This window comes from Diceros bicornis, chromosome 34 (assembly GCF_020826845.1).
Source record: "Diceros bicornis minor isolate mBicDic1 chromosome 34, mDicBic1.mat.cur, whole genome shotgun sequence".
Classification (NCBI taxonomy): domain Eukaryota; kingdom Metazoa; phylum Chordata; class Mammalia; order Perissodactyla; family Rhinocerotidae; genus Diceros; species Diceros bicornis.
In genome coordinates this window covers 6,849,207-6,876,785 of record NC_080773.1, presented here as the reverse complement: position 1 = coordinate 6,876,785, position 27,579 = coordinate 6,849,207, and the positions used below count along the sequence as shown (strand labels likewise).

The window sequence follows — 27,579 nt, the reverse complement described above, 5'->3', positions numbered from 1 at the left end:
CTTGTTTTATTTGGAAATTTACCAAGAGGTGTTTGCCATTTTGGAAAATCGCATCCCAAAGACAGCACCGTGGCTCCAGCAGGATCTGAGCCTGGAAGGGTGCACCGGCCCCGTCTGCGTCCACGGAAGTGACAGCGGCGACGACTCCACATAACCGGCCTCTGAGTCATCTGTAGGTCATACTCAAGCATTTTTCAGATCGAATACACATTATGAAGTTATAGATTACTTTCCTTTTATTTCTCCCTTGTTTTAAAGTTAGGACATTACATTGATTTTTTAGATTATGACCGTAGGTTACATCATCTATGAATTTTATTTTGGGGTGGTACGAAGACAAGATAAGATTCCTTACAGAAGGGCCGTAAGTCTGATTGGACTGACCAGATTGAGGTGCTCGCAGGAGGTGAGGGGTAGGGAGGAGACAAGGAGGAAGCCCCAGGGTCCTTGCCTGAGCAGCGGAATTGGGGGTCCCCTGGACAAGGGAAGGTAGGGGAGGCCGGACGTGAAGGCAGACCCGTGGTTAGATGCTGCCTGGGGGACCCTCAGCTTGAGGGGGGCTGGGTCTTGGAGTGGCAACAGTGAGTGGAGACTGCAGACCCATAAATCACCAAGTGCAGGGGGAAGGGGCCCTGGAGGGAGTCCCGGGGGCATTGTGGGGGCAGGTGGAGGACAGGAACCATGGAAGGGACAGAAGCCACCAGGCAGTGGAGTCCAGGGTGACTCAGAGGGCAGGGCTCTGTGGGCAGCCCCCTAAGAGAGGTATGAGGGGTTCTGGGGCACGGTGCGAGCACAGCACGGGCAAACCTCCTCTGACCTATTTGGGGGCTCCCTTAATGACCACAGGCAGCTCTGGGAAGAAGAAGCCCCTGGCCCCACTTGGGCCACGAGGTCGGTCACATCTGGCCATCAGCAGACCTGGGTCTCTGCCCACAAACTGACAGGCCAGGGCGAGTGCCAGGACGGGCCCCAAGGCAGGACAGGGGTGAGGAGCCCTGGGACCAGGTGGCCCGCGCCTCCCAGGGGTTGCAAGTTCAGGATCCGGCCATCCCAGCTCCCCGCTTAGCAGCTCATCAACTTGGGCTGATTATTCCCATTCTCTGTGCCTTGGTTTCCCCTCTTTGAAATGCGGAGGTAACACAGTGCTGGACCCTCTCCCATCCTCCCCAAACAGTGCTCCAGTCCCATCCCATGGCCTGGCCAGGCCAGCACCACCAGGCTGGACCCAGGCTTGGCCAGGCTGACTGGGGCCCCCACCTAGGACAGCCTGGAGCTGGCCGAAGCCCTGAGCACCCTCACTCCACACTTCTTCCTCCCTGTAAGATGGGCCCAAGGGAACACACTGTCTTCCTCTTGGGAAAGCATTCCACAGACCTGGTCGTGAGGCCCTTGGTGACGGTGCTTGGTGGGCCCACTGGTGACTCACAGGGGCAGCAGGGCCAGATTCGGACCCTCTTCTGGTGGAGATCTCAGCCAGGACAGCTGGCCTTGCGGCCAGAGAGGCAGTCTCAGGAGGGTGGCCGGGGCCGGGGAGACCCTTCTGACACTGAGGCTGCCCCTCATCAGACCCTTCTGAGGGCACCAGGACCCTGCAGGCCCTGTCTGGACAGGGTCGCTGGAGAAGAGGGCCACCATTTCTCCAGAATGGCTCAGCCCCCACAACCCAGGGAAGTCAGATCCCCCGCGCCGCCTCGCCGCCAGCTCTGGCATCAGTCAGCACAGGGTATGCCCCCCAGGAGGGGGATCTAGGTGTGGGTGAGTGGGGGGGGGGCACCCAGAGGGCCATCCTGCCCGGGGCCCGATGCTCAGACTTTCCATGTGGTCGCCCAGTGACCTTCAACACACAGTCCCCAGCTGCCGCAGGAGAGAGGACAGACCACGCCCATGGATGACCTCCCGCAGCGTCCCACGAGTCCACGCGCTCTCAGATCCACACAGTATCTCGTGATGTGCAAAGTCTTGTTTTCACATTAAAAGTGTTAGTTAGAAGTACACGCCTAGATTGCGCCAAATTTTGTAACTGGTTTTGACGTCTCTTGGTGTTTTGAGGCTCCGGAGCCTCGGAGGGGCCTGCCTGGGCGCCCAGCCCCGTGGTGCCTGCTCCCCTCCAGCGGCACCCATGCCACCGCCCGCGCCTTTCCCAGGCTCGCCGCCTCCCTGCCTGTCGGGCAGGTGGGGAAGCCGAGCCCACAGGGCCTGCTGGGCCCCTGCCCACTGGGCCGTGGTCGGCCTGCCAGGGCGGCTCCACTCGGCTGTGAGAAAGGCCGGGGCCCATCAGATAAGGCTCTGGGCCCTCCCCACGCCACCGCCACCACAGGAGGCTCGATCGCCTCCTGGTCCCTCCCAGCCCTGCCCCGGGGCAGGTGTGCTGCACGGAATGAATTTCACTACGAGATTGCTCTGGTTTCACTATGAGTCTCCTGACCCAGGCCAGCACCCACGGCCCCCGGGGCCTCCCCTGCCTCTCTCGGGCCAGAAGGCAAGCCTCCCCACTCAGGCAGCAGCAGGAGGGAGCCTGGGCAGGACCCCCCCCCCCCGCCCTTGGGAAGGACTTCCCTGGCTCCCAGCTGACTCTGGTGGTCCCAGAAAGCCTGGCCTGCTCTCCCCACACGCGTAGGACAGGGTGCAGCGGAGGCCTGGATTCCTTGACATCCGGAGAAGCAAGACACCTGGGTCCAGCCCAGGGAACTGGGCTCAAGGCTGACGGGAGGCTGTCCTCTGGTGGCACTTTTTGGGATTACAGGTATGCCTGAGGCCAGGGCAAGGGTGCCCTCGTCCAGGAGGCTGGCCCCACAGGATTTGGGGCCGGGAAGAGCAGGAGGGAGAGGAGAGCCCAGTTCCACAGCAGAGGCCCAAGCCTCAACTTCTCATGTTCCCTACTGGTCCCTGTTACCCACAGCTCCCCCCACCACTGACAGCAGGCTGCACAGGGCCACGCCCGTAGGGGCCTCAGGGGTGACACAGGAAGATATGGGAGTCCCAAACCCCCCAACAAGTAACCCCGCCCCTCCATCTCCCTCTTCTGACAGTGGGCCCAGGAACCCCAGGCCTTGGGGAGCAACGGGAGTGAGTTCAGGCCAGCTCCCCCCAGGACAGGCCAGCTGTGGGCACCAAGGGACCATGTGCCACCCCCACTCCTCCACCTCACAGATGTTAAGTGATTCATCCGGTTGAGAAGTCAGTGGCAGAGCTGGGACTAGAACCTGTATGTCTTGGCTCCCAGGTCAGACACCTGGGAAACTTCATTGAGGATCTACTATGTGCTGGGAGTCAGATGCCTTTGAGGAGCATGTGGCCCAGAGGGGAGAGAACAGCAAGGAGAAGTGGGCACAGGACAGGCACGTCATCCAGTGTGGGGACCAGGATGGCTTCCTGGAGAAGATGCTAACCAGGATGACTCTCGAGGGACAACTGAGCATGGAGGTGTGAGGGGGTGCTGGCCAGGGAGACCGCACGGGCAAGGCAAGGCGGGGACCAACATCTGAGCATGCAGAGTCGGGGACAGTGGCTTTAAGGAGAGTGACCGCACATGCCAGTTTGCTTGGACAGCCTGCTGTACACCCGTCATCCTGGTGTAATTATTAATGGCACTCTCTTCTGTTTTCAGAAGGGCCCCGTTTGGATGGCAAGCTTAGTGGCCTCCCTGCTGAAACAGCACTGTGGGGCTGATCCTCAGCCCAGTGGCTACACCCAGCAAGCACAGTTTGGGATGGGGGAGGCAGTGAGATTTGCACATTGGACCAGTCCTGGAGTGGCGAAGAAGCTGTGTCAGCCTCAAGGAAAGCGTGGTGGTGGAGAGCGGCGGGTGGAAGGGCTCGTGGTATGCGGCGGCGACGGGCCGAGGCGGGGGCAGTCGGAGCTCAGGGAGTGGACACGGAACCCTGGGGGGAATGGGGGAGGGCGCTGCGTGATGACACGGCCTTCATATCATCATTCTAGAAGCACCCAGTGTGCAGGCTGGGCCCTTAGACCTGGGCGAGGTGGTCCCTGCCATGGACCCCCACACCATGGAGAGCCAGAATGTCACCAGCAGCAAATATAGTTTTTTTTTTTAATTTCAGTCTCGTAAAACGTTAATGTTTGATAACTAATTGAACAAAGGTGAATTGTGGGAGAGGGACGGATATAATACAAGGGCCTTCCAGGACAGAGGATGCTGGGCTAACAGCGGCAAGCACGTGTGTGTGCACGCACGCACGCTCCAGGGAGCAGTCACAGCCTCTGCCCGGGAAACCAGAAAAGGAGATGATGCTTTCATTTAAAGTTGGCTGCCCTAGATCACCAGGGAGAGTGTCCAGGCAGCCCAGTTTCCCTATAACTGTGCTGCCTCTACTCCCTGTTCCATAGTGACGTTTGGAGAGGTGACCAGAAATCCCAGGTTGGAAAAGTGAGGTGGAGGAACGGGTGACCAGGCCAGCTTCCATCCCAGGTGTGCGTGCATGCCCAGTGCCCTGGGGCCCTGTCCCAGCTTCCACCCTGCGCCGCCTTGGTTGACAGTGGCCGTCAGGACTGGCTGGGGAGAGCATGCGCCCCGGGAGTGGGCTGCGGGGCCAGGGTGTGAATGAGGGCTGGGTCATGGCAGAGGGTCATACCTTCTACGTATTTAGGCATGTGGTATGTGGAGCCTTCGTTTGTCCTCCTGCCCTAGGAGTGTGAGGGCTGGACATGAGCAGGGAGTGTCCAGGGAGGGTGCAGAGGAGGAGAGAGAAGAAGGCAAGAAGGGGCAGCGACAGTGTCCAGGGCTGAGAACCCCATGAGACAGAAGCAGAGAGTGGTCCCCAAGAACCATCAACAAAGAGATGCTTGAGGCTTGGACAGGGAGTAGGTTGGGATCAGGATGGTGGAAAGCAAGGAGAAACTGAGGCTACCTGAGTGGACACCTGGGCTGGACCTGCGGGTAAGAAGGAGAGAAGGGCTGAGGCCAGAACAGGTGTGGGGGTGCTGAGCGAGTTCCACACCCATAAGGAGCAGGCGAGGAAAGAGCAAGCCCAGAAACCCCCCACGCAGATCCCGTCCCACCCAGGGACCTCGCCCAGGACATAGCTAATGTCATACTCTTGCTGAAGTGAGTATAATCTACATACAAAAAATTACACAAATCATAAGTGTTCTGCTGGACGAGTTTTCACAAACTGAAAATACTCGTACAACCAGCACTCCGATCAAGAAATGGAACAAGACCAGCGAGAAATGGAGCAGAGACCCCCTCGGGAACCTCCACAGTCCCGACCTCCGCGGGTCACCTCTATCTTGACTTTTAGCATTGTACATTAATTTTGCCTGTTTTAGAACCTCACGTCAATGGAATCATCCCAGAATGCAACATCACATCCAGCTTCATTTGCTCAACATTATGTCTATGAGATTTATCCACGTCATGGCACGGTTCGCTTGGGTTGCAGGACAGGCCTCCAGAATTCGAATGTACTCTGATGCATTTATCCGTCCTACTGATAATGGTTATCTGAGTTTCCAGTGTGGGGCTACTATGAAAAATGCTGCTAGGAATAGCATTATAGATGTCTTCTAATGCATTAATATATTTATTTCTGTTGTGTACATACCTGGGGGTGTATCATAGCCTGTGCTCTCCAGAAAGAGTCCAAGGCCAAAGCTTAGGGGGTATCTCTCAATTAGGAGGTGTAATCGCAGGGAATAAAAAGTGAGGGGAAAGGGCGTGAGGCAGGGAAGGCAAGAAAGCCAATGTGAGGATGAGTTTCGGAGCTGGCCACCACTTGGCACCAAAAGCATCCCACTGCTGGGCCTGTGGGCTCCTCTCATAAGAGGCTTTATAATGAATGTGATTTGTGGCAATCCATCTGGAATGAGGAATGAGGAAGAGTTTATCCACTGGCTCCCATCTGCCATTGTCAAAGAATAGGTCCAAGTGTGTTAAGCCCCTTGCATTTTTGGTTACACGTTCTTGGGTGCCATGTTGGTCCTTCATCATCTCATACTAGGGGTAGCAGAGAAGCCCTGGGGGATGACGGGAGGTGCCCAGGCCTCCTCACAGCAAGGTGAGGCTAGAGGATCTGAGATGGTACCCAACAGGTGTCTGATACAGAATGGAGATACTGGGCCTTTGGGATTTAGAGATACTGCCAAAGGGTCTTCCAAACTGATGGTACCAACCAATTCTGCTGGAAGGATGGTATTCCTTCCAGCAGAATAGGAGAGTCCCAGGTTGCTCCACATCCTCGCCAACACTGGTGTCTAATTTTCAACGTTCTGGTGAATGTGCAGTGTATCTCATTGTGGTTTTAATTTGCATTTCCCTGATGACTAAGGAGGTTGAACACCTGTTCAGGAGTTTACCAGCCATTTGGACATCCTCTTTTGTGAAGCACCTATTAAAATCATTTTCCTATTGATTTGTAGTAGTTTTCATATTTTTTAGATCCAAGTCCTTTATCAGATATATGTATTGAAATAACTTTTCTCACATGTGGCTTACATTTCCCTCTCTTAATCTTGCCTTTTGATTAACAGAAGTGTCTCATCTTAATGGAGTCCAATTTGCCACTTTTTTACCAATAGTGCTTTTCATTTCCTACTTAAGAAAATGAATCTGTTCTCTCCCCTAAGTCTTCTTCTAGCAGCTTAGCTGTTTTACCTTCACATGCACATTTACCTTATTTCACATGCACACCCATGGAATTTGTTTTAGCATATAGTGGAAGGTAGAGATGAAGAGTCTTTTTTTCTTTCCAATATGGATACTCAATTGATCCAGCACCATTTATTGAAAAGTCTGTCCTTTCTCCACTGCTCTGCGATGTCGACTTTGTGGTGATAAACAACAAGGCCACAGGTGGGTGGGTCTGTTTCTGCATTTTCTGTTTTGTTCCACTGCTTGATTTGTTGATCTTTGCACCATTACCACAGTCTTCCTAACCTAGTATAAGTCCTGCAGCTTCCTTCTTCTACATATATATTTTAGAATCAGCCTGTCAAGTTCCACCAAAAAAAAAAAAGGGGGGGACCAGCCCGTTGGGACAAGCGGTTGGGTGCTCCTGCTCTGCTGCGGCGGCCCGGAGTTCGCCAGTTCGGATCCCGAGCAGGCACCGGTGCACCGCTTCGCAAGCCATGCTGTGGCGGCGTCCCATGTGAAGTGGAGGAAGATGTGCACAGATGTTAGCCCAGGGCCAGTCTTCTTCAGCAAAAAAAAGAGGAGGATTGCCAGATGTTAGCACAGGGCTGATCTTCCTCACACACACACACACAAAAAATCCAAGCAAGCCATAGCAAAACCCTTTGGGACTTTGATTGTGAGAGCATTGGATCTATAGATTAATCCTGTAGATCAGTCTGGAGAAAACGAACATCTTTTGTGTGTGTGTGTGTGTGTGTGTGTGTGTGCGTGCGTGCACGGAAAGATTCCCCCTGAGCTAACATCTGTTGCCAGTCTTCCTCTTTTTTTTTTTCTCTCCCCAAAGCCCCAGTGCATGGTTGTACATCCTAGTTGTAAGTCTTTCTATTTCTTCTGTGAGAGCCGCCACCATAGCATGGCTACTGACAGATGAGTCGTGTGGTTCCACACCCAGGGACCGAACCCTGGTCGCCAAAGTGGTGACAACGCCTAACTTTAACCACTAAGCCATCAGGGCCGGCCCATGGAGAAAACCAACATCTTAAATTCCAATCCATGAACAGGATATATTCCTCAATTAATTTATATCTTTTAAATTTTCTCTCAGTAATGTTTTATAGTTTTCTGTGTAGAAATTGTACACATAATTCACTAGATTTATTTTTAGGTACTTTATTTTCATGCTATTGTAAATTTCATTATCTAATCGTTGGTTGTTGGTATACAGAAATACAATTAGTTTTTTTATATTGAAATTGTATGCAGTGACTTTGCTAAATCAGCTAATTAACCTTAAGTTCACTTATAAATTATTTTTTTCGGATTTTCTACCCAATCATGGCATATATAAATGGCAGTTTTATGTCTTCCTTTCCTATCTTCATACCTTTTTACTTCTTTTCAGATTAGCTTCTTTCACTTAGTAACATGCATTTTTATGTTTTCTCCGTGTCTTTTCATGGCTTCATAGCTCACGTCTTTTTAGCACCGAATATTATTCCATTGTATGGACATACCACAGTCTATTTACCCATTCACCTACTGAAGGACATCTTGGCCACTTCCAAGTTTTGGCAATTATGAATAAAAATGCTATAAACATCCACGTGCAGGTTTCTGTGTAAATATAAGTTTTCAACTCCTTTGGGTAAATAGCAAGGAGCATGATTGCCGGATTGTATGGTAAGAGTATTTCAGTTTTCTAAGAAACTGCCCAACTGTCTTGCAAAGTGACTGGGCCATTTTGCATTCCCATCGGCAACGAACTCGAGTTCCTGTTGCTCCACATCCTCACCAGCATTTGGTGTTGTCAGTGTTTTGGATTTTGGTCATTAAAGTGAAAAGTGCCTTTTCACTTCTTTTTCTTGCCTTATTACACTGGCTAGGACCTCCAGCACAGTGTATAGAGTCGATGAGAGCTAACATTCCTTCTCATTTTCAGTCTCAGTGGAAAAGCATTCAACATTTCACCATTAAGTATGACGTTAGCTAGAGGGTTTTTTTTGTTGTTGTTTCATTTCTTGGAGGGTTTGGGTTTGAGTAGATACCTTTATCAGATTGAGGAAGTTCTCTTCTGTGTCTCATTTGCTAAGAGTCTTTTTGTTTGTTTAAATCATGAATGTTGATTTTCTGAATCTATTAAGATCCTATTGTTTTCCTTGTTTTTCTCCGTTAATGTGGGGAATCGTACTGACTGACTCTGGGATGGTAAACCAATCTTACCAACTTTGTGTTCCCATTGGGGTTTGCAGGTTCTAGTTCAATACCACTAAAATGACCTCCTGAGCTGTGGGGCTGGATAACAACATGCAAATTCCATCCTGTGCAGTGCCCTAAAGCCACCCCTTCTCCTCAAACACACACTCCACATTTCAGGTGCCAGGAGAAGCTCACCTTCGCAAACCGCCGGCTCCCGGCCCCTGAGGCTCACGCCAAACTCTGAGCGCTCTGGTCCTGGCTGGACCCTCTCCCAGCAGACGCTAGCGTGGCAAAGGCAAACGGAGTGGGGGGGGGGTGTCAAACCAGCAGGTCGAGACCCAACCCCCAACCACTCTCGACAATCAGGAGCTCCTGCTGCTTCCCCCCGCCCCCACCGCGCCACTGCCTGCGCGAGGCTCCTTTAAGGGACCCGGCCGCCGATCGCGTCTCTGGGGCGGGAGGCGGAGGGCGCCAAGAATGCCGGACTCCAGACTCCGACGGGAGCGCGCGGGGGGAAGCTTCGCCGCGGGCCTCCCCCTCCGCGTCTCCGCGGCACGTCCACCCAGGGTCATCCCGCCCCCAACTTCGAAGGTCCCTCCTCGTCCGCCAACCCCCTGCACCGCCACGCTGGCACCTCGGTGCTCCGCCCGCAGCCGGGACCGGACCCCAGCCCCGCCCCACTCCCGGTCCGCCCCCGGTCCGCCCCGCGGCCGTCGGGCCCGGCGGGGGCCCCTGCAAGAAAAACGGGGGAGAAAGACGGGGCGCCCGGCGCGGCCTCATCCACATGCAGGGGACGACGCGGCGCGGCGGCCGCCAGGAAAGGACAAAGGCTGTTCCTCCGCCGGCCGCACCGTGCCAGGCTCGCCCCGCCCGCCGCCTTGGTGGCCTCCGAGGCGGCCCCCCTTATGTCTGCTCCGCGGGCCGGGGCTGCACAGTCAGGACGACTTCTGGGAGGAGGCAGTCTCCCGGGGCCCTGCACGCCTGACCTCCTCCTGCGGCCGCAGCCCCCTTCTCGGTACCTCCCGGGTAGTTAAGGTGGCCTCCTCTCCTGGAGACCGGCTGGACTGCGCGGGGTCTTTGCCAAAGACGCGAGTTCTAGTCCACTGAGCCTCGACTTTGACCTGCGGCCAGGCGTCTGCAGATGGAACCTGCCGGCCGCAGCCGGGAGGGGCGGGGGGCGGAGGGGAGGTTGGGCAGAACTCCTTCCAGGACACCCACAAGGCCATGGGTCCCCTCTGGATGAGGGTTGGGGGCTCCAGAGTCTTCACCCCGACCCTGTCTCCCCAGACCTTTGATGGTAGGTGTTAGGGTCTCCTGATCCCTCAGAGGGGTTCCTGGACGAAGCCCCGCGCCTCCTACAACTATAGCTCACGTCCCACCATCACCATCTGGAAGCCAAAGAGGCATCAGAAAAGGTTTGGGTCTCGGCCCTGCCACTTGCTCTGTGATCTGCCTTACCTCTCTCTGCCTCCACCTGTGGAATGGACCCAACCTCCACCCCTCTCCCCGCACATACGCACTCGGGGGTCGTGCAAGGATTTAAGGAGTGTGGAAGCCCTGGCACACAGTTAAGTCCCAATGCACAGACAGCTATTATTTTTGCCCGCTTCCTCAGTCTCCTTGAGGGCAGGGACAGTCTTGCCTTTGAGTTCTGCTCCCTCACGCCCACCCCACGAATGGATGTAACTCAGGCAGCCGGAGGGCCCCTTCCTTCGCTCAACTAGGAAGTTCTGCCTTGGTCTGCCCCAAGTCCTCGCCTTCCTTCCCAGGCCAGGATTGGCAGGCGGGGTCGCGGGGGGGAGTCCCCTTTAAGGAAGGGGAGGGAGGGGGCTGCTGGCCGGCCCTCCTTCCGCCCCTCCCTGGCCCCCGCCACCCTTGGCCGGCCCGGGCCCGGCGCCAGCGCATGCGCCCGCCTGTGGGCGCAGTCCGGCTGCCAGGGCGGCGCGCGCACCGACAGACGGACGGACCGACGGAGCGGCAGCCGGTTGGACAGACCGGACAGCGCAGGAAGCGGGACGCGGCGGGACAGTGACATGGCCGGCCATACGCAGCAGACGAGCAGGCGCGGGAACCCCGGCCCTGCGCCCTCGGAGCGAGTGGCGCTCAAGAAGGAGATCGGGCTGGTGAGCGCCTGCACCATCATCATCGGTGAGCGGGGCCCGAGGCGCGCGGGGGCCCGGGGCCGCAGGGCGGAAGGCTAGGGGCGCACAGCCACTCTGAACAAGGGGCACCCCTCTCTCCGGGCTCTCCTGCGGGTCTGCGACAGTGGGACCATGGGTGAGGGGATGCTCAGGACACCTGCGGGGTCTCCCTTCACACAGCGGCTGCAGGGCTTCTTGTCCCCACCTCCCCAAGCACCCCGAATTTTTGCGCCTGAGGGAGGTGCGGCTCCCATCCACCGCTGGAATCCTCCTCCTGCCTTTACTTCGCCGTGGAGCTTCGACAGGGCACTTACCCTCAGTTTTCTCATCTACGAAATGGAGATGAGTATGGTCCTGCCTTGAGTGCAGGAGCCTTGCATGCATGAGGGCTGGGCAGGCTGACCCCAGCTGAGGCCCCAAATTCTGGGCTGTGGCTCATACCAAGACCCTACTGTGTGCAGGGTCCAGGTGCCATACAGTGTGGGTGACTTAGTCTTTGAAAGCAGGAGGAATGTGGGTAGACTGGAGAGGTAGAGCCAGCCCAGAGGGGAAATAGGTTCAGAGTAAATAATTACTACCGGGTTTGGTGGCAGGACCCTGGGGGAAGGGACCTGAGCAGCCAGTGAGTGCGGGGACCAGTGTTGGGGTGGGGAGACCAAGCCTGCAGAAAAGCCAGCTGCTCCCTGGGCTGGGATCCCAATAGGCCTCCCCCCATCCTCTGACTCTCCGGCCCCAGCTTCCTCATCTGAGAGTGAGTCCATGTGTCCTGTCCCCATATGGGGACTTCTGGGTAGGCAGAGGTCTCAGAAGACAGGGAGAACAGTGGTGGGATTTTCCTCCTTCTGTCCCAAGTCATGAACACGGACTCCTCAGGAACTGGCTAACCCAAACCTGTGCCTATGTCCACACCGGGTTCCTCCGAGACCCTCCTGGGAGGGGTCTGTTCCATCCCCCTGTGCCCCAGGAGACATGAGCTGGAGGGGTGAATGACAGGGATCATGACTGCTCTTACTCTACTGCCTGCCTGGCCTTCCCCTCCCCAGCCAGTGGGAGGTGCTTGTGCATCCACTGCCCACCCATCCTTAGATGCCTGGAGATGGAGAAAGCTGGGGGCTCAGGAGGGCAGACCCTGGGGTCTTGACTTTCTCTTCCTCTGCCCCCACAGGGGGAGTTCCTGGGCCAGGTCTAGGGTCTAGCTCTTTGCCATCCCCTGTATTCACCCTGAGAGTTGCCCCAGAACACAGCCCCTGTGCAGGTAGCTCTCCTGTCTCACCCACTTGCCCCTAGAATGGTATCTTCTGGGAACTGGTCCTGATCTGGCCCTCAGACCTTGGCCTAGAGTACCTGTGCTTGACTGTCTGCTGGGAGAAGGGGTGGTTCCAGGGATTTGGCCAGGGTACTGGTAAGAGCTTTGCCCCGGCCCACATCCTCTCCTGGAGCTGTGTCCCCGGGAAGGGGGAGCCCACACATTATGGACGGGCCTTGGGGTCAAGAGGCTGACCACGTCTGGAATCAGCTACACCTGGTACCAGACAGGTGCAGGGAGAGATGCGGCTCTTCCTGGGTTGCTTCAGCTAAGCCCAGCATCCTTGAGCTATATTCCTACTTTGCCTCCTTCCCACATCCCATCCCCCTCAGCTCAGGCAGAGGCTGCTGGCTCCTCTCTCCTCCAAAGAGGGCCCTGGTGGTGGGGGGGTGGGGCGTAGAGGAGGCTAGCTCTACCATCACACTCCTTCTCCAGGACACACGCTGTAAGAATTTCCCACGCAGCCCAGCCCTTCCCTCACAGCTCCCCTACCTTTCAGTCATTCTTGCTTTTCCAGGTCCGCTGCCTCTTGGCCTCTAGACCTTGAAGGCTGAGCCGGGGTGAGGGGTGACTCGGCTAAGGGTGGCAGACCCAGGAACAGAACCCAGATAACCTGACCCCAGCCCGGGACACTTGGTGGTCCAACACCCCTGCTTGGGGAGCTCTGAAGGGTTACGGCCTGCAGGAGGCTGGCCTGGGCAGGAGACGGACAAGGGGAAACTCAACTCAGACCGGAAGGGGGCAGGAGGCGAGGGAGGAGGCAGGTGTGTGCTGAGTCAGGGTCTGCACTGCCCTCCCTGCCTGGTGCCCCGAAGGCCCCCACCCCCTCCCTATGCACTGTTCTGGGGGCCCACCTCCCACATCTTACCCCACCTTCCTGCGCTGGGGAGCCTGCTCAAAGTCAGAAATATCTGCAAAATCTCATATTTTAGCTTTAAAGATCTTGAGAACTTTATATCCTACTCCATCATCTTTCTTGTTTGTTACCAGCTACTGAATTGTTATCTCCAAAACTTCCAATAGAACCTCCCAGAAGATCCTATAGTTCTCTTCCCTTGTACCCCCTGCTCTGTCCCAGGCTGAGGAGTGGGGCTTTCAGGAATGGAACAAATAGAAGGGCTTTGGGCTGGAATAAGACTCCACCTAAAATGTGTTTAGAACAGCACCTGCTGGCCACAGCAAGCACGTCGGGAGGGGAGCAGGCCAGCCTAGAGGAACATGAGCCATGGGGCGAGGCTGTGCAAGACATGGCCACATCCAATATCTATTCAGACCAACACCTCTTACTACATTATGAAAATGTGTTCTCTCTTTATCTCATTTGATTCTCATGCCCACCTTGCAAGATGGGAATTTTTATACCCATTTTACAGATGTAGAAAGTGAGGTTGGAAGTTAAATGACACTGCTGCAAGTGGTGGACTCGGGATTTGGAACCAGGTGTGGGCTCATCTCCCAAAAGTGCCCATCTTCACACTGCTCTGGTGCTGGGCAACATTGGGGCCGGATTCAGAGCCCTTGATGGGGAAGGTTGGGGAGTGAGCCAGGAGCTCATTCACCCAGGATTCACTGAGCTCCCGACTCTACTGGGGATGGATGAACAAACAGATGGACAGAAGGATCTCCCCTGACTCCCCCAGCCCCACCCAAGGCTGTATGTACAGGGTCTCTTGTCCTGACTCGAGGACCTCGGCCAGCTCCCTCTCCCCATCCACACCCAAGGAAGGGACGTGCCTGGGTCTAGCAGAGAGGGAATCACTCTGGGTCTGCTGACCAGGCTGTCCTGTCCTCCACTCTCTCCCTTTGACTCAAGTATCCATCCAGCCCATGCAGGTGTTTGTGGGTCAGGTTCAAGTATGTTCAGGGACTCAGCAGTCTGCTTCATGAACCCTGTCTCCTTAGGAGCCAATCCCTGCTCATTCAGCCGTGGCCAGCTCCCTCTTGGTTGCCTCCAGGGCTGGATGTGGCTGGGCTGCTCAGAGGATGGCTCTCTCCAGAACCCCAGCCCCTCCTCCCCGGGGACCCTGAGGAGACATAAAACCACATAGGAGCTTATCTGTGCCTCACCACAGCCCCAGTTTACAGATGAGGAAACTGAGGACCTGAGGTTTCTCAGGTCAGCCCAGGGTCAGATGATCTTGGTGTGTGCTGGGCCACTGTTGGGGGCCGAGGCAGCTCCGGCTACGAGAGTAGGGGCCTGACAGCACTGGACGAGCTCACTCATCTATTCAACAATTAGGGACTGAACAGTGCCGGGCACTGTTCTAGGTGCTGGGGTGCTGGAGACACGACAGGGAACAAGATAGATAGTATCCCTATCCTCCTGGAGCTGACACTGCAGCAGGAAGTCAAAGAGCAAACAAGAGCGCGCTGAATGTTCAGCTGACAGGGCAATAAGTGCTTAAGCGAGAAAATTAAAGCAGGAGGGGGGATTGTAGGTAGGAGATGTGTCAGGAACGGGATGGGGTCCAGTTCGTGCGGGTCTTGAAGGCCACAGTAAGGCTTTTGCCTTTTTCTATTTGTGACATGGGAGCCCTGGGAGGGTTTTGAGCAGAAGGGGGATGGCATGGCATGGGGTGTGATGGCATGGGGTGTGATGGCATGGGATGGGATGGCATGGGGTGTGATGGCATGGGGTGTGATGGCATGGGATGGGATGGCATGGGGTGTGATGGCATGGGATGGCATGGATGGGATGGGATGGCATGGGATGGGATAGCATGGATGTCATGGGATGGCATGGGATGGGATGGCATGGCATGGGATGGGATGTCATGGGGTGTGATGGCATGGGATGGCATGGGATGGGATAGCATGGATGGGATAGCGTGGATGGCATGGGATAGCATGGATGGGATGGGATGGGATGGCATGGGATGGGATGGGATGGGATGGCATGCCCTGGCATGGCATGGGATGGCATAGGATGGGATGGCATGGGGCTCATTATGGAGAAGAGGCTGTGGGCATCAGGGGCCGAAGCAGGGAGCCTGGTCAGGAAGGTACTTGAGTCACCTGGGTAAGAGACAAAGGTGGCTCAGAGCAGGGTGGTGGCAGTGGAGGTGCTGAGAGGAGGTGCAGTTCTGCGTGTTTGCAAGATAGAGCCAAAGGATTTGTGATGCACTGGGCACGAGGTGTGGGAGAAAGGAGGAGTCAAGGGTGACACGAGGTTTGGGCCTGAGCGTCTGGGAGCACAGTGTGCCATTTATTGATCCAGGAAGACTGCGAGAGGAGCAGGTCTGGGGGAAGGAGGGTGAACATCGAGAACCCCACTTTGAACATGTGAAATTCGAGATGCCCGTTTGTTGAGTTGGATATACAGGTTTAATTTAGTGGAGCTGTCCGTGCTAGGGATATAAATTTGAGAGTTGCCAGCAGAAGCTAGGGGACTGGGCGAGGTCTCCAAGAGACTGAGCATAGAAAGAAAAGGGCAGAGGCCCCAGAACTGAACCCCAGGCACCCAACATCTAGAAGTCAGGAGAGAGAGGAAGCAACCAGCAGAAGAGTCCAGAAGGAGCAGCCAGCGGGGCGGGAGGAAGGCCAAGAGGCTGAGCAAGGAGGAAGGGATCAACCTGCCAGATGCTGCTGATGAGACAAGTAAGACGTGGCCTGGGGCTGGACTGCTGGATCCAGCAGCGTGGAGCTCATTGGTGGCCTTGATGAGACTCAGCCTGCAGACGGGCGCAGGCGAGGCTGGCTAGGCAAGGCTGGGCTGGGCTGAGTGAGCCAGGCAGAGAGAGCTCCCCACTTCTGCCCATCCCTCTCTCAAAAGGAAGGTGGATTAGGCCAGAGCCGAGCATGTCCTGGAAACGTCCCCACTCACCTCCCTGGAGTTCCGTCAACACCTCAGTGGGCCCTTCTGTCCGCCTGGAGGGGTGCCTGACACATGTCACCGTAAGGACACTCACGTGTTTGGAGGCACAGGCTTCACCCAGGGTGATGACAGGGTCCCCAAAGCAGGGCTTTGGCTGTTGACCCTAGAGCATTGAGGTCCTCTGGGGATCAGGTCTCCAAAGGCCAGATTGGGTGGCCTGGAGTGTCTCCAAGGTGGATGACAATAGCCCTTCCTGAGATCTCCGATGTGCCAGGCGGGGTGGGAGCCTGCCCGCATCCCTGACTCTTCTCCCCATTTTACAGAGCAGTAAAACTCAGAGAGGTGAAGCACCTTGTCCACAGCCCCCCACCCTGAGGGATCTGGTATTTGAACCCGCATCTGGGGGTTCTCATCTAGTAAACGCCCTGCCTGTGGCTTCAGGAACCTTGGGACCTGAAGCTATTTGAAGTTCTTTCCTGGTGGCCTCATGGGCCGTACCCTAATGTGGAGGTGCTAGGACTCATTGCCCAGGACAAGGGAAGGAGGCCTGGCCCATGGCCAGCCCCTGATCAGGCCCAGGAGCCCCGGAGCTGCTCCCTGTCAGGCCAGCAGGCCAGTGTGACAGGAGGGGGCCCCGTCATGGCCACGCTCGCTGAAAGAGGCAGGGATAGACAAGGCGCGTGTAAGATGCCCTAGGCCCTGTGGGCTCCCTGTCCTTTTGGGAAGCTCAGCCCCCTCATCTCAGCAGGCCAGGGCACAGACCCTGTACTCTGGGAAAGCAGAGTCCACCCAGGGTGGCAAATAAAGGAATCAGTTCCTGGCCGTCCTCCAGGTACCATGGGAGTGGGGCAGAGTCCACGTTAGAGGGGTCAAGGTGGGGCAGGGAGGGCGTCCTGAGGGTGGTGTTACTTCTGAGAGGCCAGTGAGCTGGGGAGAGACCTGCCACAGTGGGGGACAAGGGGCCCTGAGCAGACCGCATTTCCTTGGGCCCCGAGAAAATGTGCAGGCCGTGTCCACCTGCTCAGTGCCTCTGCGCAAGTCAGGGTTGGACCAGCCCTCTGCCGCCCCCTACCCCAGTGGCCCTGGCAGAAGGGGAAACTGAGGCGCTGAAGGGCAGTACTGGCCTGAGGTCACACAGCCAACTCCTGAAAGTTTCTAGGGATGAGAGGCAGTGCCGGCGGCCTGGCCTGACAGGACCTTGCCCCCTCCCCAAATCAGACTCTGCACATTCTCCCACACATACTGAGGGCAGCTGGCTCCTTCACCGACACGACCTCCAGGGTCCACCCCTGTGACCTCCATGGTCGGCCGCTGCCTCCCAGAAATAGGTCAGCAATACCGCAGCGGCCGGGGGGAACAATGGCCCTTTCTTTGTTCCTCCGCGGAGCCGGGTAAGCCCCATCAGGCCAAACATCTTAATGTGATAAAAGCCACCCAGCTTGGGCTGAGGGAAGAGGGGCAGAAGGAGACTGGAGGGGGGCCTCCGAGTTGGGGGACTCCCATCCTCACCCACCTGCCGAGGAGCTCCGGCCCCGCCAAGGACCTGCAGGGACCAGAGAGAAGCCATCCCATTTGGGTGGATAGGAACACGGAGGCCTCAGAACCCGCATTTCTCCCACCCGCCGTCTGTCTGACAGCTGACTGGGGGCTCAGCAGCATCTCTGGGCCCATCCCACGTTCCCTGGTTCCTGCTCCTCCTCCTCCTCTTCCTCCAGAGGAGGATCCCCCAAGGGCCGGGCTTGTCCACTGCTGTTTCCCAAATAGGGCAGAGCTGACTCTGCTGGGCCTGAACGTGAGGACTGAGAAGGGAGGCCTGAGCCCACCACCACCGGGAGGGCTGGGCAGGCACCCCTCTAGCGCCCCGACAGCTCCAAGGTCCCTTCTCCACACCTCCTATAATCATTCACGTGCTGGAGGCCCCCACCCCTGTCCTCAGCATCCCCTCTCCTCCTTGCCCTCTGCTGCTCACCCAAGCTACGGCCCCTGTTGCTCCTTGCAGAGCCCCACCCAGCCACATGGTGCCTAGAGCAGCCAGCAGACATCAATGGAATTTTCTGCCACCTTCCAGCACAGACCTAGGGCAGATGCTGGAGTTTGTCCAGGCCCAGAGGGAGAGGCCCCCAGCGACCTCAGAGACACCAACTGGCACACGTGTTCCTTTGAGCCACGTCGGCAAGAAGTTCTGCACTGTAGCCTGAGGCCACGTGTTCAAAACAATAGTGCCCCCACCCACCCACGCCCTGCCACCCCCTCCCCGCCCACTCATCCCCCAGATCCCAGGATCAGAGTCTCCAGCTACTGGGCACAGGCTAGTGATGTGTCCCTTTCAGACCCCAGCCTCGGAGGAGGAGGTGCCAGGTGTGGCTTCCCCAGCGGCTATGCCCTTGAGGCCCTGCCAGGCTGAATTGTGTGGGGTGGTGGGGTCCCCACAGGGTGGGTGGCTCGGGGCTGTGGATGCCCCCAGCTCCTTCCAAGGCCACCCAGCCCCTGCTGGCTTCCAACCTCACTGGCTTTTGGCAAATCCCACTCCACCAGGTCCTGAGAACAGAGGCTCTGCTGCCGGATAGAGCGACTCACAGGCCCTTTAGAAACCCGACAACCCACCCAGGCCCTGGACCCCCGTGGCAGATGAGGGAGGCAGCTCCTCTGACCCGGGAAGCAGGCTGAGGGCACAGCTTACCTCTGGGGACTGGGGGACAGGCATTCCTTCGTCCTTATCTGGATGTATTTAGGGCTCCTGGGATGTGACTGGAAAACCAAGTGGGGCATCGTGGCTGTCCAGACTGGAAATCTGTGTCGGCCGGGGGTGGGGGTGGGGGGAGCACCGTGGACAGAGAATGCATGCAGATTGGCAGCCACAGCCGTGTCCTCATCCAGACCCGCCTGAGGACCTGGCAGGTGGAGCAGGCAGGCTCTGCCCTATGGATGTGCGCTCCCCCCAGGGCCCTGCCGGCGGGCAATCTTATTAGGGGCTGAGCCCTGGGTCCCAGCGGTGTTGCTTTTTTGTTATGTGGCCTGTGGGTTCTGGGATCATTTCCTCTTGGGCAGGCCCTAGTGCAAATCACCAGTGATGTGACCTGATTTATTTGAACAGATGGTGAGACCCAGGTAACCCAGAACATTGCCCTCTTTGCCCTAACTGCCAGGGAGCTCAGGGCGAAGTGGGCACTCAGAGTCTTGTTCATCCTGGGAACCTGCTCTGCAGCCCATGGCTTGGCCCTCTGAGCGCTTCCTATTATTCCACTCCCAGACACCGTGAGTCAACAGAGCCCCCCACACACCCATCCTTCCGAGACTCAGAGTCGACCCCTGGGGCCGCCCGGCAGGCCTTCCGTGCCCACAGCAGATTCCTCTCGCCTCTGAGCCTCAGAAGCCGGGCACCTGCTCTGCTCCTCCTCACAATCCCCCTCCGGGAGGGCCGAGTGGAGACTGCTGCCCCAGTCATCAGGGCATTGGTACCACTGTGGGCATTGGGCCATTTACTCCATCTGTTTACTCAACAGATACGTATTGAGCACCTACTGTGTGCTGGGGGACCCAGGGGAGTGAGAGCAGGTGAGGTCGCAGACAGTACACATAGAACCACACAAAGGGGGATGCAAAGTAACCTGGATACGGCTGTGGGTGAGCTGAGGGCTTCCCATACAGTATCTCACTGAATCTTCACGATGACCCCATTGTACAGACAGGACTCAAGAGGTGACCTGATGGGGAGAGGTCCCCAGGCCTCCTGAGCCCGGCGGGCTTTCCCACTGTGGTCCTTGGATTAGAGCAGTGGCCCCCAGCAACTGGTCCCCTGTTGGCAACCAGTGGGCTGTCCTGAGGGGAGAGGCAGTCTGTGTCCAGACCCCAGACTGGGCCAAGAGGCCCTGCCAGCCGGCCATTCCTTCCATGATGGCTGCTGACCAACCCCAGCCCTGAAAATGCACCAGTTCATCTCTCAGCCTGCTGGCCCTTGACCAGGACCTGAAACATTTTACAGTGCCAGGAAACAAGGTCTCTTCAGAGTCGGTGTTCGCAGCCTGGGTCTGAGGTCAGGGAGGAGCCCAGAAAGCAGGCAGAGGGAAAGGAGAGATGGAAGGCAAAGAAATGAAGTACAGGGCAGAGTCTGGGGGACCACGGGGCTGTGAGATGGGAAGAGGAGCCCAACTGGCATGGTCAAGGAGGGCTTCATGGAGGAGGTGCCACTCCCTGACTTTGGCCTTGGGCCAATGGGAAAGTGGCTGGAGAACGTCATGGTCAAGGTCTTGCTTTAGGAGGCCAGCTGTAGCCAGAGGTTGGAGGGAGGACAGGTGGCTGAAGGCGACAAGATTGGGCCCTGTGGGGATACACAGGGGTGGCTGCCACTCTGCCATTACGCGGGTGGGTGAGCCCCCTCACTTGAGCTTGCTCCACCTCATAGGATAGGTAGGGGGCAGGGGAACTCAGAAGGGGACCCATCTCCGGAAGGGTAGCCTGGCTGGATAGACAAGGTGCCACTCCCCATGCCAGCGACTGGGGACAGGGAGAGGATGAGCCCAGAGTGGCACTTGCCAGGTTTAAGGGGCGCTGTGCCATCCACATGCCTTGGGGCCCACCCCGCCGCCTCCTCCAGGGAGCAGCCCAGCTCCCTTCCTCACTGCAGCATCCGGGGCCCCACAGAGAAAGCTAGGCCCCTGAGGGGCCCCCAGACCTGATGCCGCCCCATCTCTCCCCGCACAGGGAACATCATCGGCTCAGGCATCTTCATCTCCCCCAAGGGGGTCCTGGAGCATGCGGGCTCCGTGGGTCTGGCCCTCTTCGTCTGGGTCCTGGGTGGGGGCGTCACTGCCCTGGGGTCCCTCTGCTACGCGGAGCTGGGAGTCGCCATCCCCAAGTCTGGCGGGGACTACGCCTATGTCACCGAGATCTTCGGGGGCCTGGCTGGGTGAGTGTGGGGCACCAACGATGGGGAGGACAGCTTTTCCGGAGCAGATGGCCAGTGGGCCCTGGACCTCGGTTTCCTCTTCTGCTTCTCACATCACAGGGAGGTCATGGGGTGGATGGAGGGAAGGGGGTGGGGGTATTGGGCCGCCTTCCAAGGCCAGGCTGGGCAGGACCAATGCCCACCCCACTCCAGCTGGACATTCCAGCTGGCCCCTTGAGCTCTATGTTTCCTTTTATTTTTTTATTTTTTTTTAATTTCACTTTTCTTTTTTTAAATTTTTATTTATTTATTTTTCCCCCAAAGCCCCAGAAGATAGTTGTATGTCATAGTTGCACAGCCTTCTAGTTGCTGTATGTGGGACGCGGCCTCAGCATGGCCAGAGAAGCGGTGCATCGGTGCGCGCCTGGGATCCGAACCCGGGCCGCCAGCAGCGGAGCGCGCGCACTTAACCGCTAAGCCACGGGGCCGGCCCTATGTTTCCTTTTAAATGGAGCCCCCTCTAAGCCCCATTCCCTGCCCACACGCTGGTGGGGGCGGGCCCTTACTATCTGAGACCTCTAGACACTGCCAGCATCCAGGCAAGGACCGCCGTGATTTTAGTAAACCCACGTGCCGGGGTGGGGAGCACAACTTTCCTATCCATGCTTTGCAAGAGCTCCCCTTTAAATAGTTCTCGACATCCCTTTATTCACCAGTGAACACTAGCTGAGCACCTACTGTGTGCTGAGGGCCGGGATGCAGTGATAAAAAGATCCATCCTTGGCCTCAAGTTGCTCACAGTGCAGAAGGGAACAGCCCCTCAAATGTGATGAAGACCTAGAGGACCCTTGCTTTGGGGGCGGTGGGGGGTGTTGGTGCGAGAGGCACCAGCAGCCAAGAGAAGGGGATGCCTGCCACCTAGGGAAGGCTCCCAGGGACAAACCACATTTGCACCCAGGCCTGGAGGAAGGGTGTGGATGGGAGCACGTACAGAGACTGGTGGCAGGGGTGAGCTCAGGTAGCTGTCGGCCATGGCCAGAGGCCAGGTCAGAGCCATGCTAGAGCCAGGGCTTGTAGGGGGTGGGACAGCCTAGGGGCAGAGGGGGATCAGAGCTATTGCAGTCGTCCATGCCGAGGGCCAGAACAAAGGTACAAGAAGATTCCAGAATCACTTAGGAGCCTAAATCGGGAGGGCATGGTAGGCAGTGTGGCATGAGGGAGAGGTGGGTGCAGCGGGGGTGACACCCGCTTTCCCATTGGAGAGGCTCCATAGATGGCAGGTCCTGGCATGGGGAGGGGGAGCTTTTGGGGTGGGGCTCGCCACGTTGATGGGGTCTGTGACAGGTCTGGGGAGATGCTCAGTCAGGTCTGGGTGGGGGTCTGGAGCTCAGAGGAAAAGTCTAGGCTGAAGTATACAAAGTTTGGCTCCGAGGGCCGTGGTCAGGGGCCTTTGGCAGGGTAGCCGTGGATGGGGCCCTGGCAGCGCGTGAACTGACCCTCTGGGTGAGTCCATGGGTGCTCTCCTTTGGGGAGAGGGTCCTCAAAGGGGCCTGGGACCCAAGAAAGCAGAAGAATTATGCTGTGCAGCTGTAGAGGACACTAGGGAAGAAGGTGGGAGGGAGAGGAGAGCCCAAGACTCTACCCCAGGGACCTCCAGCATGGAGGAGGGCAGAGGGGAGCATTCAGCAGGGGAGGAGGGCCATGGAGCCAGGATGTCCCAGAAGCCAAGGGGTTGGGGGATGCAAAGCAAGGGGTAGGAAGCAGGGCTACAGAGAAAGGTGAGGACCAAGAGGAAGCCACTGAGCTTGGTGCCCCAGAGGTCGATGGGGTCCCTGGATGAGGCAGTCCCCACCCTCTAGGGCTAGACGGGGGTTAGGACCACCCCCACAGACAGGCCCTCCCCTAGGTGCAGGCAGAGCCCCCACTCCCATGTGGGCACCCTGCAAAGGTGAGATTCAGACAGAAGGGACATAAATTACTCCCCACCTCCAGCCAGGGCTCTTTGTAAGGTCCGGTCCCTTGGGGCATCTGCAGCCACAGGGCTCTGCTGAGAGCTGCGGCTGGAGCCATGACTGGAGGTCCTGGCACAGCCCACCCCAGCTCAGGAAACAGCCTGTGTCTGGGGGCTAGGTGGCCATTAGAAAGGTGGTTGGTTCCCAAGTCCTTCTCGACACCTACCCAAGGGCAGTCCAGGGCTGTTTGTGCTGAATACTGTCTCTGTTGAAACAGTCCACAAATAGAGCAGAGACCTTGACAAGGTCAGCCCTGCCCCGCTGGACCAAAGCTGGCATCTAGCCTTTGAGTACCAGGGCCCAGGGTGCAGCCCCGCTCCACTCCACACACCCAGGCCGGCTTGGCCGGTGAGGGGGGCGCCAGCTGCCTGTGCCATCGGGCCCTCATTCATTCCAGCTTCCTACTGCTCTGGAGCGCCGTTCTCATCATGTACCCCACGAGCCTGGCCGTCATCTCCATGACCTTCTCTAACTACGTGCTGCAGCCCGTGTTCCCCAACTGCATCCCCCCGGCCACTGCCTCCCGCACGCTCTCCATGGCCTGCCTGAGTGAGTGCCCACCTGGGGGCCAGGCAGGGCCTCTGTCCCCAGAGCGGCCAGACTGCTCCCTGCCCCTGTGTGGGAAGGCTGTGGGGGGATCCCTCCAGCTGCCAGCCCTGCAAGGTGGGCCTCGGGGCTGGGCGTCCTGCGCGCTGGCTGCTGCAGGAGACGCCGTCCGCCCGCCTTTCCTCCACAGTGCTCCTGACATGGGTGAACAGCTCCAGCGTGCGCTGGGCCACGCGCATCCAGGACGTCTTCACCGGCGGGAAGCTGCTGGCCCTGTCGCTCATCATCGGCATGGGCTTTCTTCAGATCTTCCAAGGTAGGGCTGAGGTGGGGGCTGTGCCTGGGCTGGAGGGGTGACGCTGACCCTTGATCTCTGGGCCCCCAGGACACTTCGAGGAGCTGAGGCCCAGCAATGCCTTTGACTTCTGGATGACACCCTCCGTGGGTCACCTGGCCCTGGCCTTTCTCCAGGGCTCCTTTGCCTTCAGCGGATGGAACTTCCTCAACTACGTCACTGAGGAGCTGGTCGACCCTCGAAAGTGAGTGGGGCACCCGGCCAGGCCCTGGAAAGGGGCAGAGCATGACTCTGGGAGAGGCAGCCTCCCTGCACAGACCTGTTGTCACCTGTGGCCACTGCCCCACAGGAATGGCTCTGGAAACACAGCTGAGACGCTTGTGTTCCCACCTGCCTCTGATCTGTGTGGCTGTGGACGAGTCACGGCCCCTTGCCAGGCCTCAGGAACACTGAGTGTCATTGTCCCACTCTAAACGGACCCAGCTATTTGCATTTGGCCAAAAGTGATACATGTGCACACAACATGGTCCCCACAAACGAAGCCATGACTCCATCTGATGCTCAGCCAGGCATCCCGACAGTGAACATTTGCAGCTGGGGCTGGGGCAGGGGCTGATGGGGAGTCCCAGGGGGCCCCTAGGTCTGTGGACTGGGCTCTCAGGGCACTTTTGGGATTTTCAGGGCTGATTTTGGCTGTCTGTATGATGTGGGTATGATGTGGCCCCTCCCGCATCTGCCCTTCCTCCCACCAGCGTGTGCCCAGGCTGGGGCGGGGGGTAGGGGGAGACAGATAGCAGTGCTGCCCGCTTCCCTGCCCCAGGGCCCCCCAGCAGGCCAGGAGATGGAGACTCAAAGCTGCTCCCGTTGCTGGGTCCCCGGCCCCCCCCTCACCCTGGGCCCTGTCCCCCAGCCCCCCGAGGACTGACACTGGCGCACTCCACCACTGCCCCCAGGAACCTACCTCGCGCCATCTTCATCTCCATCCCACTGGTGACCTTTGTGTACACCTTCACCAACGTCGCCTACTTCACTGCCATGACCCCCCAGGAGCTGCTGGCCTCTAACGCCGTGGCCGTGGTGAGTGGGGCCCCGCTGGGTCCCTGCTGCTGTGCGGCCCCTGCCCAGCCTCACGCACCACCTCTCTTCTGTGCGCCTTCAGACCTTCGGGGAGAAGCTGCTGGGCTACTTTTCTTGGGTCATGCCCGTCTCCGTGGCACTTTCCACTTTCGGAGGGATCAATGGCTACCTGTTCACCTCCTCCAGGTGACCAGACTGGGGAGAGGGTGGTCAGGGTGAGGCCAGGCAGGTGCCCAGGCACAGGAGCAGTGCCGGGGACCGGAGGGAGTGAAATCCTGCCAGGTGGGGCCCACCTGAAGCTGGGATGATGAACCCCCCAGTAACAGATGTCTGATCCCAACTCTGAGGGACAGAAGGCAAGAGAGAGGCAGGCTAGATGAGGGGAAGAACTGCCCACTGGGGCTGCTGGGGCCTGGAGCAGGGGGTCAGAGGCGACAGCTCAAGAAGGATGTCGGGTCTAGAGCTGAGGTCCGGGATCTGGCTGGCGGGGAGGCCTAAGGCGGGGCTCAGGCCCCTTCCCATCCCTGTCCCCACCCCCAGACTGTGCTTCTCTGGAGCCCGGGAGGGGCACCTGCCCAGCCTGCTGGCCATGATCCACGTCAGACACTGCACCCCTATCCCCGCCCTCCTGGTCTGCGTAAGTTAGGGGACCTGGCGGGGTGGGGAGCCGGGGCCCCCAGCAGTGTGGGTAATGGCAGGGGTCAGCCCTGGCCCCGGTGGGCAGCCTGCAGGGGGAGTGGGCAGGGCTGGGTCTCACAACGTCCTGGTCTGAGCGGCAGGCCCAGGGCAGCCGGCAGGGCTGGCAGGAGGCAGCTGGGAGGCCACCCTCAGCCCAGTCCTCTCCCAGTGCGGGGCCACGGCAGTCATCATGCTTGTGGGAGACACGTACACGCTCATCAACTATGTGTCCTTCATCAACTACCTCTGCTACGGAGTCACCATCCTGGGCCTGCTCGTGCTGCGCTGGAGGCGGCCGGCGCTCCACAGGCCCATCAAGGTGAGGCCCCGGGAGCACGGGCTGGCGCACGAGAAGCCGCCCCTTCTCGTGTGGGCACCAAGGGCAGGCGATGGATGACAGCAACAGGGAGTCCAGGTTTGGGCACGTGCTGGCCCCACTCAGGGCTTTGTGTGCACTGACAAGTTTGGTCCTTGTGACAACCCCATGGCGGGGAGCTTTGAATACTCCTAGTTTACAGGCGGGAACATGAGGCTGAGACACGCTCACGGTCACACGGGATTCCCTGAGCGCGCACAAAACTGAAGACCCTAAAGCGAGCTAAAAGACAAGTCCTCCTGTTTGCATACAAACCCTCCGAGCTGGAGAAGTGCTCAGGGCCCGAAATGTGAAACATCAAAGCATCATTGACCTTCGGCCAAGCGCAAGCGGCAGGCCCACACCGTCGCTGTGTGGAGCTCAGAGATACCGAAACTTTGACAAGTCCTCAACCATTTGGCCAACTGGCCATCCATGAGTTGGCTTCCAGATGTTGGGCTGCTACCAGAAGGGAGCCCCTCAGGCCTCAGCTCCCAGGACAGGGTGGGAAGCTCCCCGTCCCCCGGGTGGTGAGGCAGGAGAGCCAGGCCGGGTCCTGCACTGTTGGCACTGCCTCTCGCTCTCCCCAGGTGAACCTCCTCATCCCGGTTGCGTACTTGGTCTTCTGGGCCTTCCTGCTGGTCTTCAGCTTCATCTCGGAGCCCATGGTGTGTGGGGTCGGCGTCATCATCATCCTCACGGGGGTGCCCATCTTCTTCCTTGGAGTGTTCTGGAGACGCAAACCAAAGTGTGTGCACAGACTCACAGGTGAGCCGGCAACCTCCCGAGGTGGCGGGGCCTGGGGATGGGACCCTCTTGGGGGCTCGCCCGAGGGCGGGGTCTCCCAGCAGTTGTGGTGGCAGCACAGGACCCAGCCACCACCGAATGCCTCCTCACGATGTGGCCCAAGTGTCCAGGACCCCCCCTGCAGAGGGAGCAGCTCCCCGAGGACCTCTGCCCCCCGGGGTCAGACCCCAAGGTCGATCTGTCTGTTCTCAGAGTCAATGACACGCTGGGGCCAGGAGCTGTGTTTCGTGGTCTACCCCCAGGGCGCCCCCGAGGAGGAGGAAAACGGCCCCTGCCAGCCCTCCCCACTGCCCGCCACAGACAAGCCCTTGAAGACACAATGAGACATTAGTGGAGCCCGAAGCAGCTGTTTCTGTTTACACGTTGTTTATTAAGGAGGTGTTTTTGCAAAAAAGTTTTTTTTTCTCCTGGAAAAAAAGAGATCTGACTCTTAGAGGCCTGCGGTAAGGAAGCCCTGAAGATGTGGACTGGGCTCCCTGTCAGCGCCGCCCTGCTAGCTTTCCCTGGAAAGGTCTGTGAATAAAACAGGCTGGAGATGCGCTGGTCTCAGTGAGTCCCGGGCATGGCTCGGCAGGGGCCAGCGCGGGGTGGCCGGGGAAGATGCCCAGCTGCCCCGGAGGAGGCTCTGCCGCTTGGGCCAGGCACTCCCTCCCTCCCTCATGGGGTCCAGAGCCACCCCGGCCCCAAAGGGACATCAGGATTGGGACGTGGCCAGGTGTGCCCCTCCCCAGGCCCCAAGGCCAGCCCGAGGCTCAGCCACACAGGAGAGCCCAGGATTCCCACCCGAAGTGCCTCTCTTCCCATAAATCCCCACGGAGCGAGCGTCAGGACTTCGGAGCCCATGGCCTCACCCTGGTTTACAGGGGGAGACTGAG

The 27,579-nt window shown here is 58.1% G+C and overlaps 1 protein-coding gene across 2 annotated transcripts; it reads left to right on the top strand.

The window, feature by feature from the left end:
* The first annotated feature begins 10,771 nt into the window (after nucleotides 1-10,771).
* Nucleotides 10,772-27,294, top strand: SLC7A10 (solute carrier family 7 member 10). Of its 2 annotated transcripts, XM_058529094.1 has the most exons (11): nucleotides 10,772-10,936; nucleotides 20,751-20,955; nucleotides 23,344-23,495; nucleotides 23,683-23,808; nucleotides 23,878-24,031; nucleotides 24,741-24,864; nucleotides 24,947-25,050; nucleotides 25,405-25,501; nucleotides 25,712-25,861; nucleotides 26,488-26,665; nucleotides 26,897-27,294. In XM_058529094.1, the coding sequence occupies exons 1-11, from the start codon at nucleotides 10,822-10,824 to the stop codon at nucleotides 27,025-27,027; spliced, it is 1,536 nt and encodes a 511-aa protein (XP_058385077.1). In that variant the 5' UTR covers nucleotides 10,772-10,821; the 3' UTR covers nucleotides 27,028-27,294. The 2 variants fall into 2 exon arrangements, with proteins under 2 accessions (XP_058385077.1, XP_058385078.1); XM_058529095.1 differs by lacking the exon at nucleotides 24,947-25,050.
* The last annotated feature ends 285 nt before the right edge of the window (nucleotides 27,295-27,579 follow it).

Coding starts and splice junctions, on each gene's coding strand:
- SLC7A10 (XM_058529094.1), top strand. CDS start 10,822: ATGGCCGGCCATACGCAGCAGACGAGCAGGCGCGGGAACCCCGGCCCT. Junction 10,937..20,750: donor CGCCTGCACCATCATCATCG/GTGAGCGGGGCC, acceptor CTCCCCGCACAG/GGAACATCATCGGCTCAGGC. Junction 26,666..26,896: donor GTGTGTGCACAGACTCACAG/GTGAGCCGGCAA, acceptor GTCTGTTCTCAG/AGTCAATGACACGCTGGGGC.